We start from the raw sequence: 15865 nt of genomic DNA on the forward strand, positions 1-15865 counted from the left end.
TGACTATATGAATTCTAAAATGTCACTACGCTTGGTTTTATGGCATGTCTTCCGTTTGATCCAAGTAGTCCAAGTCTTTTCTTAGAGTCTCTTTCCAAGTCTTCCTAGGTTATCCTCTACTCCTTTGGCCTTGAGCCTCTGTTTCGTAATCATATCTTCTGATAGGAGCGTTTGTAGGTCTTTGTTTCACATGTCAAAATCATCTTAACCGATTTTCTCTCATCTTATCTTAAATTTTGGCTACTTTTAATTTACCTCGGATATCCTTGTTCCTAATCTAGTCCTTTCTCTTGTGCAACACATCAAACGAAGCATTCTCATCTCCGCTACAGTCACTTTGTGTACGTGTTGATGTTTCACCGCCCAACATTCCGTGCCATAAAGCATTGCTAGCCTTATTGATGTCCTATACAATTTTCCCTTGAGCTTTTAGTGACATACAACAATCGCACAACACACCTGATGCATTCTTCACTTCATCCATCCAGTTTGCATTCTATGATTAAGGTCTCCATCCAATTATCCGTCATCTAACACTAGTAAACCTAACATATTTTGGACCAAATGAATTTCGAAAATTTTTAAATATATTTCAATTTCGTTCTAATTCTTTTTAAGTTTTGGGCATTGGATTTGATTCAGGTGTTACAAAGTCGAAAAATATTGGATTGGAAAGTCAAAATCAAAATTTCCAATTCAAGTTGGACCATAGACGATTTTTTTTTAGTGCTTTCAAAATGAAAAATAGCATATGGTGCTCCAATTTGACGGTAATGTGAGATTCAAACCATTAATGCGTGTAAATTTGACCACCAACTTTTATTTCTTAACACACTTTCGTCTTTTCATGCAAATTGGAAAAACAGACCACAGTTCCTCTCTTAGTTTGGCCAAACAGAACAGAGAGTCCCCTGTAAGGCAAAAAAATTAAAAAAAAATAAAAAATAAAAAAAAAACCCAGAAAAATCATACAAATTGGCAAGAAATGCAAACCCTTTCACCGGTACGATCAGCTAAACGATCATTTTGCCAGTCGTTGCTACGAAACGACATAACGGGAGTACGACATGTGTATTATATTGTGGAATTCAAGTGAGCAGATGAATAGATGATGAGTTTACAGATGACCATTTCTGTTCGAACCAATTATTCGACGAGAAAGGTTTCAGCTTACAACGTTTTCTTTAGAAACGAAACATGACTACAACTGAATTCTATCCTGAGTACAACAAGCGAAGAACATATTGATTTCGGAGGGGTAGAACTAAATTTATCCAATTTAATTTCCTAGTATTAGAACAAATGAAGATATTTTGACAATGATTTTTCGTGTAGTTTATCCAATTTAAAATATTTTGATAATTCTAGTCCTGTGTGGTGTTAAGAGTCAGAAATGCTGCAGAGCCACAAAGTGTTAATTCCGCTTTCTTACCAGAAGTTACTTGGTGATGGTATCCTGCTTACCCCCTTCCCCTCGCGAGAAATTGAATGGGAGAATCGTCTAGACTTGTGTAACTTCATTCTGATAGCCGGAACCCTGCGAGCAACTGCTTGCCATATCATCTGGACAGCATCGCCCTCCTTTGACGGGAACTGAAACTCATAAAATTTCTGAACCTCCTGCAACCTCTTCCACATTCGCGTCCACTCGTCCCTCCCAATGTTCCTGGTGAGGTTTACGAGAAAATTCTTCTTAAGAGCATCCCTTGTTCGAACAAATATGCAGAACTCAGAGTAGTCAAGCACATCCTCGTATGGGAGTTCGATCTCATCACTGATGATGACAGGGACGCAGTGGCTAGCAATAGCGTCAAAGAGACGATTTGATGATGGGGTGTCACCGGCTATGTTGAGGCAGAATTTGGAGGTGTGCATACCCTGGGAAGCCTTGTTAACTCCATCTTTTTTAACACTCCCAAATGTAAAATGTACATCTTTTTCTCCTTGTAGAAGATAGAATAACTCTTGCCGAACAAAGCCACCCTGAAAATGTAGAACCAGAAAGTCAAGAGCCATGAATTAGGGATGAACAAACAGCCTAGACAACAGAAAATCAAAGACAGAGAAGGAAACAAGGCAAAAGCTGACAACATAAACAGAATGAACGAACCAAATAAAGGTAGAGGTGAAAGATCATGTTTTGATTGGCTAACACTCAGAAGAAAGAACATATCAGATTCGCAAACTAATTTTTCGGTATTTCTTTACCCTCTAACCAATAAGGGTACATGTTCTTTCTTCTGTGCACATGTGTGTCCCATAGCAAACCTTAACCGATAGAAATTAGGGATCCACCGAGGAACACCCAGCCTAACAGTACGGAAAAAAAAAACAGAAAAGGAAGAAAACAGCAGAACCAAATTGTGAGCTGAAATTAACAATAGAAGATGAATATCGGCAAATCTTTACCAAGTATTGTTTCAAATTTCATAACGAAATGAAAATCAAACTGAGAAAGAATACTAACCGACACAAGGGGCATAGTTTCATCTATAATTCTCCCATTACATTAATTTGGAAGTGATGCAGAACATAGATATCTGTATTTCTCTAAGATAACAAAATTTCAAACATTTTAAACAAACAAAACCACAAAGAACACTCCTTTTCACGACTCAACATCTGAAAATACGATGAAGTTAAGAACTTTGAAAAATCAAACACATTTTCATGTGCCGAATAAAAGACAAACATAGTTGTCACGAATTTTATAGAGAAACTTCCCAAGAAAGGAAGCTTAAAAGAATAAGCAAACTATTTAAAATAAGGATGAAAACGTTCAAACGTTTTATGTTGCATTCTGCATATTATGCCATATCTAGCAAACCATACAAGCAAGTTAACATGTAAATCTCAAATCTTGAATCACCTCCGCTGTGTATTATGCCATATCTAGCGCCCAAGTACAAAGTAAAAATGCAGAATTTATACGTAAATCTATCAACTAAGATTGGTTTCTTGACCACTGCAACACAAGCAGATATAGAACTAGATATTATTGATTTTACATCGAAAAAGCATGTATGTAAAAGGAAATTCCTTTAGAAAGTATCTAGATTTAACCTTGATCCGTTCAGATTTGATAGTCAGCATTAACACAATTGTGAGGCACAGAAAAGGAAATAAAGAAGAAAAAAAACATTAGCTAAAGGAGAGAGAATACGTACATCTTTTCGATATATTGCACCTTGGAAGTACAGCAAGGTTGGCCGACTATCGAAGGTAGAGGAGTCGTTCACATAGGATTTGATTACATGCTTGTAGGGGGCAATGACATCTTTCTCCACATTTGCTAAGTTTGTAGGATACCTCCCAAAGTCCGAAAGTATGAATGTTGCAGGCCATAGCTTCATCCTCGCGTCTAAAAGGCTATTCGGATGGTGAGCCACAATTAAGTGGTCTCTTCCCCCTGATCTCTTCCATTCCTTTTGAGCCGTCACATACTTAACCAAGTTATCTTGCAGCACCTTATTTTTGCTCTTCTTCTCGTGCGGGTTTATCTTGGAGAATCGGTTATAGCTCAAGGAAGAAAAGAAGGGTATAAAAATAATATCAGCTTCGCTAGCATTGCGCACTCTTATTGCAGTACGAGCATTTGGGGGGTTGGGAAGTTCTGAAGCAAGGAGATCCAATGTCAGCCAGTATTCTATACTGTGTTGCAGATTCAACGCGCCGGGATAAGCAGGTATTTTAGTTTGAAGATCAGGCCAAACGCTACTACTTTCGGGTTTCCAATTCAAGAGTCCGAAATGAAATTCAGGGGGTAAATCATACATGAACACCTTGAGAAGAACTACGTTCTCATTGGTGTTACATTTTACTCCATTGTTAGCTTGGGACGCTTCTTTTTCTTGGGACGAAGATGATGGCGTTTCTTCTTCCTCATTATCCACAAGGATTGCTCGATTCCCAATTGAGGGTTCAACATCCTTTTGATTCTCACTTCCAGAACTCCGGCTGCCAATCACAGGCATTAAGTTTGGAATTGGGTAACAGTTTATGGTCAATGAAGCGAGGCATGCCCGTCGAACGCAACACAAAGAACCAAGAAAATATGAAGAGTGTCGATGTAACTATAAATAAGACGAACAAAGATTTCCGAGCAATGACAGCGAGGGAAGAAACATTCCTTTCGGCCATTGTCATTCCAATCCCAAAGGATTCAATGAATCAAGATATTCAATGCCCGAAAAATCGAAAACCATGAAAACTAGAGAGAATTACAACGAAAACGCGGCATTAAGCCGAAAGAATCCAACACTGATCGGAACAGGATTTCCATCAGTCATTTCACACCACCATCACAAAAATGCAGAAACTTTCGACACCCAGAAGAGAGAAAAAACTCTAAGATTGGTAATCAAAGAAAAATACAGATTGAAGATAGTGAAACTAACCCATGAAAACAGATCTCATTACGCTCTCATACCATTGTTTTCTCTCTCCATTCGCTACATTGACTACCATGAAAGAACAAGAACAATATAGAGAGAGAATCAGCTCGGAAAAAAGAAAACCCAGATGAGAGAATAGAGAAAACCCAAATGAAATCCAATCAAATCTGACCAAACCCACCAAAAGAAAGCAACCCAAAACCCAGCTGAAGCGGAAGAACAGAAAACAGAGAGAAATTCAACGGGGGTGTGTTGATTTGGTGAGGAAGAAAATGGTGAGGATTTCGTGCCGTGGAGGAAAACCAATTGCCGCGGTTGGTGTGTTTGTTGACAAATTTGCGAGCTGAGAAATGGAGATTTTCTCTCAGAAGCAAAGGAGTAGGAGGAAGGAAGCGTTGGAATAGGGTCTATCTGTTGAAGCGGGCTCGTCTGTGGCCGGAATTTCAATGGACTTTCCACAATTTCTTTTTTTATTTTTTATTTTTGTATTTTATTTTATAAAACTATTGTTATTGCTACTTAAGTTTAACTCAACCATGATTATACTAATTATGGTAAACAAACAAATAATCTATTTATCAAGGCACGTTACTTTGGTTCTCTTTTCGACTCTTCTATGTTTGATATTTTAGTTTGGAAAAGACTTTATTTTTAGCATAATTTTTATTTTCGATACAATATATAGATAAACAAAACAAACTTATTGATGTGACTCAAAATAATAGTAGTGTCACATTAGGAATGATTATACCGTCAAAATTAAGCTTAATGGAGGATAAGTTTTGTTTAAAAGTTGAAAATAAAAGAAAAACGAAAAGAAAGTAGTATACCAAAATTGGGATGTTGCTTTGTTGTTTTAAAAAAAAAAAAAGGCCATTTTGTTTGTTAAAATCAGAAACTCGAATTAGACGATAAAGTGATTAATGTAAATTCTCTAACATTTTTCTACTTTTTTTTTCTTGTTACCAATGGTAATTGCTAATGGAATGTGTGTACTAAATGCTCCGTTGGCTTGTTAAAAGTAGTATTCAATGTGACCAATCACCAATGTAATCTCTCTTTCTATCGGCTTGTTAAAAATAGTGAAGTATACTTAATATTTGATCCAAATATTATTGAAAAATTAAATAAAATAAACTAATATATTATTTTAGAAATACAGCCATGTCAAGTGCCAAACCATCAACCACCACACTCCTTTCCTTATCTTTTTGTTTTGATATAAACCAAAATTAAAATTTATGGTTACTAGTTTTTTGTGATGATTTTTATTTTTATTTTGTCTACGCATGGAGAGACTTTGTCAAGTGATAATGTTGCCTCTCACCTTCCTTGCCACAAATAACATGATGATAAAACTTGCTTTGCTTGGCCTTGAGCCTAGGAGAGGTGCACAAGATTAAACATCTTAATCAACGAGAAAACATCATTATTAACAATTTAATAGTACTCTTCTTTATGTATAGCATTATAAGCAACGGGTCTCTGATTCAACTCACATGAATGACGAGTTCGAAACTTAATTATGAATGACTTATTGTGTAATTTAGCCACTGACGTTGTACCATAGCATTGCATCATGAGCTCAAGGTGTAAATTGATTAGCATAGTATCTTGGGTAGAAGGTCAAACTTCATTGGAACTAGGTTTAAAACTTGGGAGGCCAAATGTAAACAATTCTTACTTGTAGTTTACTCAAAATTGTTAATGGTTTTCATCAATTCGTATAACTAGGCGTTCTAAGGCTTCTTAATCTTGCGTTCTTCCAACTTAATAAGATTGGAAGCAAAATAATTGTACAAATCTTGCACGTGAAGCTCGCGTCGACACCAAGTTGTACAAACTGATGAAGATTGAACATTATAGGTAGTTGTTATAGGTGTATTCAATCGAGATTTTTAAGGATTTTAAAAAGATTAAAGCGGGTGCTTAGAGTTGTTTATAATTTGTAGTAAAGTGAATTTATTCCCAGGATTAATCCAAAATTCTGATCCCAAACCATCAGAAACAAGATCCAACATCCGTTCTTGAACCTAAGAAATCCACTTAACAAGTGCAATTGTCATCTAACAAGTTTCATTCGACTTTAAAGCAAAGAATGTGCTAAATTCACTTGTTCCAACGAATGGAACTCCTTTGCTCAACCCGCGAAACCTCTGATTACAGCGTTTGTAGAAGACCGTACGGAAAGATCAGAACTGGAACTGCATCTCCGGTGCATATCCAAGTGCTTCAAGGTGAGCAGCCATGGCCTTGTTCATCGGGGGTGGACCACATCTCAGAATCTGCATATTTCGAGAACAAAGTCAGCACTTCGCTTACAACAGTATGCTAGCGGCTTTTCATATCTAACAACGCGGCAATGGAAACGCGTGTTTGCAAGCTTTTGAATTCACTTGCCTGAATATCATGCGCTGGGGCAGGCAAGTGCTCTTGAATCATTTCCTTTGAGACAAAGCCAACACCACCATCCCATACTTCCGGAGGCTGAAAAGTAACAGTTTTCAGAGGCAGTAAAAAAAATAATGGTCGTCAGTCATGGCATATAACATAAGGATTAGGAGCCCACGCAAACAGAAAAAGACGGAATATCATTCACATTAATGAAACAATCGTGCAGAAGCAGAAGATGGTAACTTCATGCTCCATGAGGAGACCTTTGTAGTAGTATTTGCATGGATTATCTATTTCTATTATTATAAATCTCAAACCAGTAAAAGTTGGAATATTGTTCACATTAATGCTGAAGACCATCCTTCTCAAAACACACATAACAGTAAAAATCAAAACGGAATTCATATCATTTTAATTTACTTTGGCTTGATAAAGCGCTCTGGTAGCAAACTAAAAGATAATAAGTTTTTCAAAAACACCAGGAGAAAGCAAGGGGAAGAAAAATAGTTCGAAAATATATTGCATGAGAAAGGCACTAACCTGATTCAAGACGTAGTAAATCTTGAAGCGATCAGGGTAGTTACTAGCAAGGCCATCCAACTCTTCCTGCAAACAAATAGAAGGAATTTGATCCAATTACATAACTGCAATTCGCAAATACTACAATTCCAACTTCTCAGTTCAATGTCAGGGCCAGAAACAAATAACATCTTTCTAGACTATATACAGACCGAGGATGTAATTCACTACTTATTCAACAAGGGCAGGTTATCTAAGTGGGAATTGCATAGTCAGCTAAGAAATATCAAATTAAAGTGCATTAGTAGACCCATCCTGCTAGCATTTAATAAAGACCCAATATGTTGGTTCCTTAGTCAAAGAATGGGCCAAACCAGTGGTAGTATAAGTTATCAAATAAACATAACAAGTAGACAATGCAAAGATGATATGAAACATGATACAACGGGGAACACAGGATACCTTTAAAAGAATGTCCTCATATGTCACATTGGCGTAGATCAAGTGCACCTTCGTTTTGTCTTTTGGGTTTTCTAATATTGCCCTTGCAACCTACAGTGGATACAGAGAAGGTGAGAATATTCTCCAAAACGAGAGCAATGAAAGAACATATTGTACTCTTTTGTGGTAATAAATACATACCTGGAACATTGGAGTGATTCCAGACCCTCCAGCAAGCATCCCAAATGCTCTAACTTGGCCAGGTTGATACTTGAAACGCCCCTGGTAACAATAAAATTCCAGGGATCAACTTGGAAAAAAAATAATAATAGTGCATATAGGATTTATATGATTTAAGTGCCAAAAACATTTGAATAGCCAAAAAAATGTGTACCTTCGGTCCCTTGACAGCAAGATGATCTCCAACGCGCATCTCTCGGAAATGATGTGACATTCTTCCTTGAGGATACATCTGATGCAAAGAAATGTCCAATACATGATACCTTTTTAAAATAACTTCATGTATAATTTTCTCTATTTCCATGTTTCAATAAAGTCAAGGTACAAGTGAATCTCCCCACAACTGTTGATAGATAAATACCTTTATAACCAATTCAAAATATCCAACATCAGAATCCAAGGTAGTTGGGGTATATGGTTTGATAATCTCTTCTCCTTGCCCATCCTTGCCCCTATTCGACAAAGTATATCACATAAGAAGCTACAACGATACAATCAAGACAAAAATCATCCAAACTTCCTCTTTATCTATCAGAATTTCCAACAAACATTTAGTGAATCAACCATCATTTATCAAATTATCAACAGCTAAAAGACTCAGAAAAGAATGACCATTTAGTAAACAAAGTAAACCAAAAAGCCAATCCGAATCAATCGTACCTGCAACTTATGTGCTGTCCAATTGGAAGGCCTAAAACTGCAGTAGGTGTTGGAAGTTCAAATTTAAACTTTGCCACATTGTGGCTCAGCTGCGTGCGCTTGACAAGTTTGAAGTCCTTGAAATTCTCCGGATCTAAGCAAACTATAAAGATACACCACGATGTGAGGCATTTTTACACATTCTATTGGGTCAATTTTTAGCATAAACCACACAGACAATGAGTCCACCCAGTTTTGTATACCTCACATTGTTAACACACAACGTACCGAAGGATTTGAATAGCTGACCGAAAAGGATAAAAAGCAAGAACAAAACAATTCAAAAACCGAACCCAAATCTGTCTCGAATCAATATCTAAAGCTGACCTAGAAGGACTAGAAGCAAAATGGTCAAATCCAGGATTTCTTCAAACAAAACAAAACAGAAATTAAAGATAAAACATTTTCAAACTCGTCAAACAGATATTTTCGATGTTTGATTTGTATATGAACAAAAGGATGAAGAAAGGGAAAAAGAAGAATTTGAAGATTAACGCTTTGGTCCACCATTGTCTTCCAGAAAAAGTGATCCTCTTACCTTATAAACTATGCTACTGGATAACATAAATCTCTGCTCTCCAAGTATGTTACCATACAAGGAACAGAGAACCCTTTTCCTTAAAACCAAGCATCAAACTTTTTTCGATACAACAATATTCTACTGTAGGCGGAAATTTTGGCTAAGCCACACAGAATGAGCATGCAATAATAATTAGGTATCGAACTTGTCATCTATGTGAGTCAAACTTTAAACCACCACTTAAACGGGTACCACTAAATTGTAGTACCAGTGACAGCGGCAAAGTCAATCATCAATCTTAATCGAAATATGGTTACCCAATTGATCATTGCAACTAAAACAAATATCACAAAAGAGGACATCAAAAAACAACAAACTTTTTCTACTCCCCCAAAAACCAATCCAGATAAAAATCACAGAAAAAGCATACATATTCATAACCCAACATCAACACTCGAATGATCAACCACAACTACGATAAAACTACGTAACTAATCACAAAAAAAATTGAAAGAAAACAAAAAAAGGGCAATTAAAAAAAAGTTCAAACCTTTGGGCTTCTTGGAGGAGAAGAGATAAGCAGCAGCCGCAATAACAACAACAGCCACAGCTGCACCCACAAGGATCTGGGGATCCAGTGACTCTAAGAAATCCATATTCTTCGTGGGTTCTGGGCAAAAAAAAGAGATCTTGCTTCTTGGTTTTATTAAAAGATATCGATCCAGAAATGGGATTCGTGGGAAAATGGGTAGCAGAGAGTCTGGGTAGGTGGACGATTAGCCTATCTATATAAATTGGAGTGGGTGTCTGTCGCTGACTAGCTGATATATATACGACAGACCATAGAGTGTAAGAAGAGTAGTGAGAGAGTGGGAGGTGATAGCTAGGTAGGTGAAATCGTTGATGGTGGGCTGATGGATCTCTTCTTGTAATTGTATACCCAACGATGCTGACCCCCAGACGCCGGGCGCCCATAGAAACCATTCTTAAAACCTACATTTCTTAATAAACAAAGAATGTCCTACAAGCTACACATCTGATAGTATTCTTCTTCACTGGTAAGTAAGAGGGGTTAGATTTAAATTTCTTGATGACGAATTCGATACCAAATTAGGTTGCCCATTGTGTGAATAAGTCTTAGATTTGATTCTAATCAAAGACAAATTTTACGGCTTAGTGATATTCTCTTTATTTATAAATGAGAGGTCTTAAATTCGATTCTCGCCAAAGATGAATTTGAACGACATTATTGCTAGCTCATCGTGTAGCTAAGTCCACCCCTATTCGTAATGTAAATAATATCGTTTGTTAAAAATAAAAAAAAAATATTATTCCTCAAATTAACATTTCTCGTTGTCTTTTCCTAGGTGAAATTTTGCCTTGTATTTTATACGTAGCATTACGCGTAATGGTATTTTTCTTCGTTATGTTTGAAAAGTCTTTAGAATTATTATTAGCATTCCAAAAATCTCATACTACATTTCAAACATTCTATAATATATGAAAGGAAAAAACACTTTGTTAGGAGTGTATACCCGCTCCAATATCATACCCGGATTCAAACCCGCTCCAAGCCCATACTCGGATTCGGCGCACCCGCAAAGCCATATGGGTACTCTTCTTCTCGTTGCAACTGCAGAAGCATTCGCTCCAGTTCCGATTTCATTCACTCTGTCACCCTCTCACCTCTCACTAAACCAGGCGAGGTTAGCTTCTCTCTCCATCTCTCCTCTCTCTCTCTCCTCTCTCTCTCTCTCTCTCTCTCTCTCTCTCTCATTCATGTGGTTCTTCGTCGTTAGCTGATTGAGCTGTTTATCTTTCCCCCAATTATTATCTTGTTTGGTTTATAATGAAGTCGTAATTTTTGTCTGAATTGTGCCTTCAATAGTCTTGATTTAGGTTTATCAAGAAAATTATTCCCAATTTAGAATTTAATTGATTGTGGTACCGTTAGATTTTTTTTTTTTCTAGTTTATTGAGCTGGGTTAATTTTAGATTGCCAGGTTAATCGGTGCATTCAATTCAACATTGTTATCATGGAAATTTTGGTATTGAAGTTTGTAGTTTTGTTGTCATTTTCTGCTTTTCCAAGCCTTATTGTTAGTTTTTGTCCAGAATTGATATTATGTTGTAGAATGAGAATAATATTACCAACCCAAATTTATTGGAGAAATAGTTAAATTGAGCACTTGAATTGGGAAACGTCCGGAAAGATTATTGTTTGAAAGAGGGCTGCTTTGAGGTTGGTGAACTCGCCGGTGACTGGTGGTGGTTGTGCCGGCATAGCTATAATAAAGGTTGAAGAAGCTATGCCAGCATAACCACCACCAGTCGCTGGCGAGTTCATCAACCTTAAAATGGCGCTCCTTGAATTTAGCGGTCATCATCCTTGCCACTGGTAGTGGCTGTGCAGCGACATTTTTCATAATCTTTCATCTCTCTCTCTTGCTGAAACACCATGGCTGGCCCCCATATACCAAATCAAAGGTAACCTGTAGGTAGATTAGGGGCTGATCCCCAGAGGGACTGGGGTGATCCTGGGACCACCCGAGGTCTGGAAAAAACACCTATGGAGGTCCTTTGAGAATCGTTCTTTGCCTGGGGCTGTATAGGCTACAAATTGAGAAGGGTGGTGCAAAGAAACAAGGTGTCCAGAGACGATTATAAACGTAACTTTCCGTGTGCAAAAAGAAAGAATAGCCCAATAATAATAACAGTCCGTGACAGATACACCAAAACCAATGGGCTCAATTCGACCAAAAAATAAAAAAAAAATGGGATCCTGAGACAACCTTGTCCTGACCACCACTCTCCCTCTTCTTCTGCATCAGATCTCTCATATTCTCCAACCACAGCACACAATTGAATCAACCCAACAATTAAAGCAGATTGGTTTTGGCAGAAGCAGCTAGTTTCAAAAAGCAGCAAATGAAGCAGAAGAAGAACAAAGAGATGGCCGCTAAACCCTCCTCGAAAGCAATATCCAAGGCCGAGGCACTGGCGGTTCACTTGATTTCTGGCTTCGGATTGGCGGTAGCTTTCTGGGTGGCCCACAATGTCCACTCCATCACCCTCACCTCCCATCCCTCTCATACTCTCCGTTTGATCTGGGTGGATACTCTTATCACTTTTTGATTTAATCTCCAAAATTTTGAATTTTTAGTTTTTGTTTGTCAAATCTTTATGGTTATATTGTTCTTTTATTTATTTGTTCTGGGTTTTTCTTTTTCTCTTGAAGGTTTTCGAATGCCCAGCTGTGATTCTTCTTTACAGCCGGTATAGGAAGGACCATGAACAGTGCTCTGTAAGTTATGCTTTTGTTATTCAGATTGGTAGCTGAGAAACGGATGTAAAATGTGGGGAAATGTGGGAAAATGAGATGTCTTTTGTTTTCTCAGCAACCCAACAAGCCTTCCATGAATTTACTCTTTCCTTTTGACTTTTGGTTCGTTGTAGTTTATTTTATAGTCTTTGATATGATTTTACAGTACTTCAAAGCTGTAGGGCGTGGCCTGCTAGGACTTCCTGCTGGTTAGTCCATAATCCAACTTTTCACTTGTGCTCTGTTGTATATTTTTTGCTGATTCTGAACTGTTCTAAAATCATCGTCGTATACTTGTATATAACATTTAAAACACTAGCTATTTGGTTCAAAAGGATTCAGATTAAATTCTGACAAAGGGAGAGCAAGTTCGTTGCTGTGACTAATGATCTGTAGTCCTGCTCCAGTCACCCCAGAATCTCCATTTCAGAAATTTTAATTTTATTCGTAAAAATGGTCACCACTCTGTTTTAATTAGTATAGGGTTTAGTTTTAAACTGTTTAACTAATTTGTGATACTATTCATCAATAAACTATAACAACTAATTATGTCTTGCCCTTTCTGTAGGGGCTCTGATAAATGCTTTAGGAGCAATAGTGTTGGGCGCGCCTGCTGGCATCCAGTATGTGAACTAAGTGCTCAATAGGCAATGTCATTAATAAGCGTAATTCTGAAACTAGAAGTCACAGTTGAGGTTGGAAGGGGATAGATTTGCACCCTTTCTTCCCATGAACAAAACTAGAATTCTGTTACTTCATCATTGTTCAAGGTACAATATCCACTTTCCATTTTGGAACTCAATCACTTCTTTGCATGTGCTCTTTTTCTTTTTTTTTTTTTTTTTTTTTTTTTTTTTGTTTGTTTGTTGTTGAGAAAAGAATGTCAAACTAGTCGTGGTGGATAGGTTTATGTTTGACTTCTCGAGGATTTGACGTGACTATTCAACCTCAACTGTGGATTCATGTTTTTCAGAATTACCGAAATAGATGTGTTATTAAATGTTCCAATGGTCTGATTATCACCATTTAAGAGATTAAGTTATAGTACAATCAGTAGTAATTTTTTCCTGTTTCCTTTTTTGACAAGGTATCTACCAAAGACCATTAACTGGTCTCTCGTTATGTCATTGTTCACTGTAAGTTTCCTCTACATTGCATTTCTAAGTTTAAGAAAATTTTGCTTCTACTTCCAAATTATCTTGGATGCAATTCTTCAACTTTCTTTAAGCTTCATTCCAGTACTCTATATTACTTGTTAATATCTGACACTCATTCTCGAAAGTAACCTATAATGACACTTCATTTTTATAAAATGCAGTTCTTATTTGTCAATGAATTAAATAGTTTAATCCTCTTTCTTATATCCCTGTATTTACAGGAATGACTCTGATTTGTGTTTTGTTCAGTATTCTTATTTCTTTTCTTTCTTATAATAAAATAATCATTACTGTACCATGAATTCTACCTTCTTATCGGTTACTCTCTGATTTCATAGATTCTTTTATGAAACCCGGTTTGTGTGTTTTACACAGATTGTGCCTGCAGCTTCTGTTTTTGGTTCATCATGGACAGATTGGCAACGTATATTTGCGTTTACAAAGCAAGTTTCCTATCCTCAATTGCTTCTTTCCTCTCATTTTTAACCATGTTCATGTCAGTGGAGATCATTAATTGGGTAGAGTATATATATATACTGAAAATTAATTCCATCAGGGAATGCTGGTGTTCTAAACTTATACTAGCTATGGGTTGTATCATGTACTTGCAGGCCTATTGAACCTGTGGATTATATGATTTGTCTACCAGCACATGGAGCTGTTATTGGTGCTTGGTTTGGGGCTTTTCCAATGCCGCTTGACTGGGAACGTCCATGGCAGGTAATATCTTTTCTCCTTTTTCTCTTTTCCACTATATTACTGCATTTATTTCTTTTGCAAGATTGGTTTTCTTTATTCACTTCTTGTGGAATCTTTATGTGTAATTAATTATCTTCTTCTGTGCTTTCTATCAATTTGCACTTATTTGAAGTTGAACTGTTGAATATCAATATGTACTTTTCTATTCTGTCAGAAGACATTTTAATTCAACTTAGGTTAGTTGGTGATGTAATGTATGCCTTTAGCTATTATTGCAAAATTTGGCAGTCTTCTGAGAACTGTGCGAATTGTCCGAGCATGAGAGCCAAGAATGTTGGGCTGACAGTGTGTCAATCAGTTTTCTTTTCTTGACGAGTGTTCTTCGCGTTTTAGAGTCACATATAACTCATGATAGCTGATGAATGAAGAATGCCATGCACAAACAATGGGTTGGAATCAATAGAACGGGTTTTATGTGTGTATAACCATGTCCTCATATCGTCAGCAGTGTTTGAATGTTGTTTAAACTTCTATAAAGTTGTTCATCTTGGAATCCTTCTGTTTCTCAGAAAATTGAAAGATTGCCATCTATTTAGTTCGATCTGTTCCGGGGAGTACTCAAAAGTAGCACCTTTGCAATATTTAATTCTCTCTAGTTTATCTCCATAAAATTGAAGATGATTTGTTGTGCTTGTTGAATGTCCGAGTAACCTGTACGATCATTCGGATTATCCACTTTATTGGCCTGTTCTTCTTTTCTGTTGAGGTCTGAAGATTTGGTATTCTCTTCTGCAGGAATGGCCTATTTGTGTGAGTTATGGAGCCATTGTTGGGTACCTGGTTGGCATCGTTGCATCATTGGGCTTTATACTTGTGCGGCAGCATGTCAAAGGAGACTAAACAAGTGAAATGTCCAAATATTCTTCTGGGCAATTAAATTTTTCACGGTTTCGTTTTCTTTTGGTTTTTTTTATAAATTTTTTGTAGAAACGAAACCAAGTGCAGTGACATTATAGGAGTCATATAGCCGAATTCACTTAGTGGGATAAGATTTTGTTGTTGTTGTAGTATAAACAACTTTTTATTTTCCTCAGTTGAGCAGAATTGATATTACAGAAATGGAATGAAAGGGTTTGAACCATTGCTTTTTTTGAAATACTATACAAGCTTTTTGAGTTTAGAATTGGACAATCTAGTTAGTATGACTCGAGCGTCTGATAGATCTATCTCTTAGTTTAGTGATATGTTCGTTTTAGAATAAAATTTAGTTTTTGTCTCTGAACTTTCACCTTAGTTTAGGTTTGATTCCTAAACTAAAAATCCGTTAATTTGTCGTAGAATTTTACAAAACGTACATTATTGGTCCTTGTTATAATCCCACGTCGCAAGCATTACAAAAACGAAAAGAAATCGAACAATAATAAAGGAATGAAAAGAAAATCCTAGGAAAGTTGAAACCCTTCCTACAAGAATGAAGAAC

The 15865-nt window shown here is 36.8% G+C and overlaps 3 protein-coding genes across 5 annotated transcripts; 1 reads left to right on the forward strand and 2 right to left on the reverse strand.

Annotated features, from left to right (window-relative positions):
* Positions 1-1093: 1093 nt before the first annotated feature.
* LOC103939885 (probable arabinosyltransferase ARAD1) lies at positions 1094-4868 on the reverse strand. Its single transcript, XM_009349987.3, is given in 3 exon segments — positions 1094-1983; positions 3168-3968; positions 3970-4868. Coding segments are annotated over 3 exon segments (1533 nt in total). The 5' UTR covers positions 4147-4868; the 3' UTR covers positions 1094-1428.
* A 1471-nt stretch (positions 4869-6339) lies between these two features.
* LOC103939884 (NADH--cytochrome b5 reductase 1) lies at positions 6340-10171 on the reverse strand. Its single transcript, XM_009349986.3, has 9 exons — positions 9758-10171; positions 8649-8790; positions 8350-8440; positions 8143-8220; positions 7950-8030; positions 7770-7859; positions 7329-7394; positions 6795-6881; positions 6340-6679 (listed from the first exon to the last, which is right to left on the reverse strand). Exons 1-9 carry the CDS (start codon positions 9861-9863, stop codon positions 6587-6589), a joined length of 834 nt encoding a protein of 277 aa, XP_009348261.1. The 5' UTR covers positions 9864-10171; the 3' UTR covers positions 6340-6586.
* A 586-nt stretch (positions 10172-10757) lies between these two features.
* On the forward strand, positions 10758-15526 carry LOC103939883 (uncharacterized protein C1450.15). Of its 3 annotated transcripts, none has more exons than XM_009349983.3 (9): positions 10758-10913; positions 12039-12318; positions 12446-12511; positions 12696-12738; positions 13098-13152; positions 13617-13665; positions 14062-14129; positions 14298-14406; positions 15181-15526. In XM_009349983.3, exons 2-9 carry the CDS (start codon positions 12136-12138, stop codon positions 15283-15285), a joined length of 678 nt encoding a protein of 225 aa, XP_009348258.2. In that variant the 5' UTR covers positions 10758-10913; positions 12039-12135; the 3' UTR covers positions 15286-15526. The 3 variants fall into 3 exon arrangements, with proteins under 3 accessions (XP_009348258.2, XP_048424130.1, XP_009348259.2); XM_009349984.3 differs by having other exon boundaries at positions 10828-10913; positions 12110-12318; XM_048568173.1 differs by lacking the exon at positions 13098-13152 and having other exon boundaries at positions 14025-14129.
* Positions 15527-15865: the final 339 nt, after the last annotated feature.

Source organism: the organism of the source record quoted next, unplaced genomic scaffold (genome assembly GCF_019419815.1).
Source record: "Pyrus x bretschneideri cultivar Hongxiangsu unplaced genomic scaffold, Pyrus_bretschneideri_v1 Contig47, whole genome shotgun sequence".
Lineage (NCBI taxonomy): Eukaryota > Viridiplantae > Streptophyta > Magnoliopsida > Rosales > Rosaceae > Pyrus > Pyrus x bretschneideri.

Excerpts from the sequence above, each read along its gene's own strand:
- LOC103939884 (XM_009349986.3), bottom strand. The coding sequence starts at position 9,863 with ATGGATTTCTTAGAGTCACTGGATCCCCAGATCCTTGTGGGTGCAGCT. Across the intron at positions 8,441-8,648 it reads GGACAGCACATAAGTTGCAG|GGGCAAGGATGGGCAAGGAG; the intron begins GTACGATTGATT and ends TTTGTCGAATAG. Across the intron at positions 6,680-6,794 it reads CCCCAGCGCATGATATTCAG|ATTCTGAGATGTGGTCCACC; the intron begins GCAAGTGAATTC and ends CGAAATATGCAG.
- LOC103939883 (XM_009349983.3), top strand. The coding sequence starts at position 12,136 with ATGAAGCAGAAGAAGAACAAAGAGATGGCCGCTAAACCCTCCTCGAAA. Across the intron at positions 12,739-13,097 it reads CCTGCTAGGACTTCCTGCTG|GGGCTCTGATAAATGCTTTA; the intron begins GTTAGTCCATAA and ends CCCTTTCTGTAG. Across the intron at positions 14,130-14,297 it reads CGTATATTTGCGTTTACAAA|GCCTATTGAACCTGTGGATT; the intron begins GCAAGTTTCCTA and ends ATGTACTTGCAG.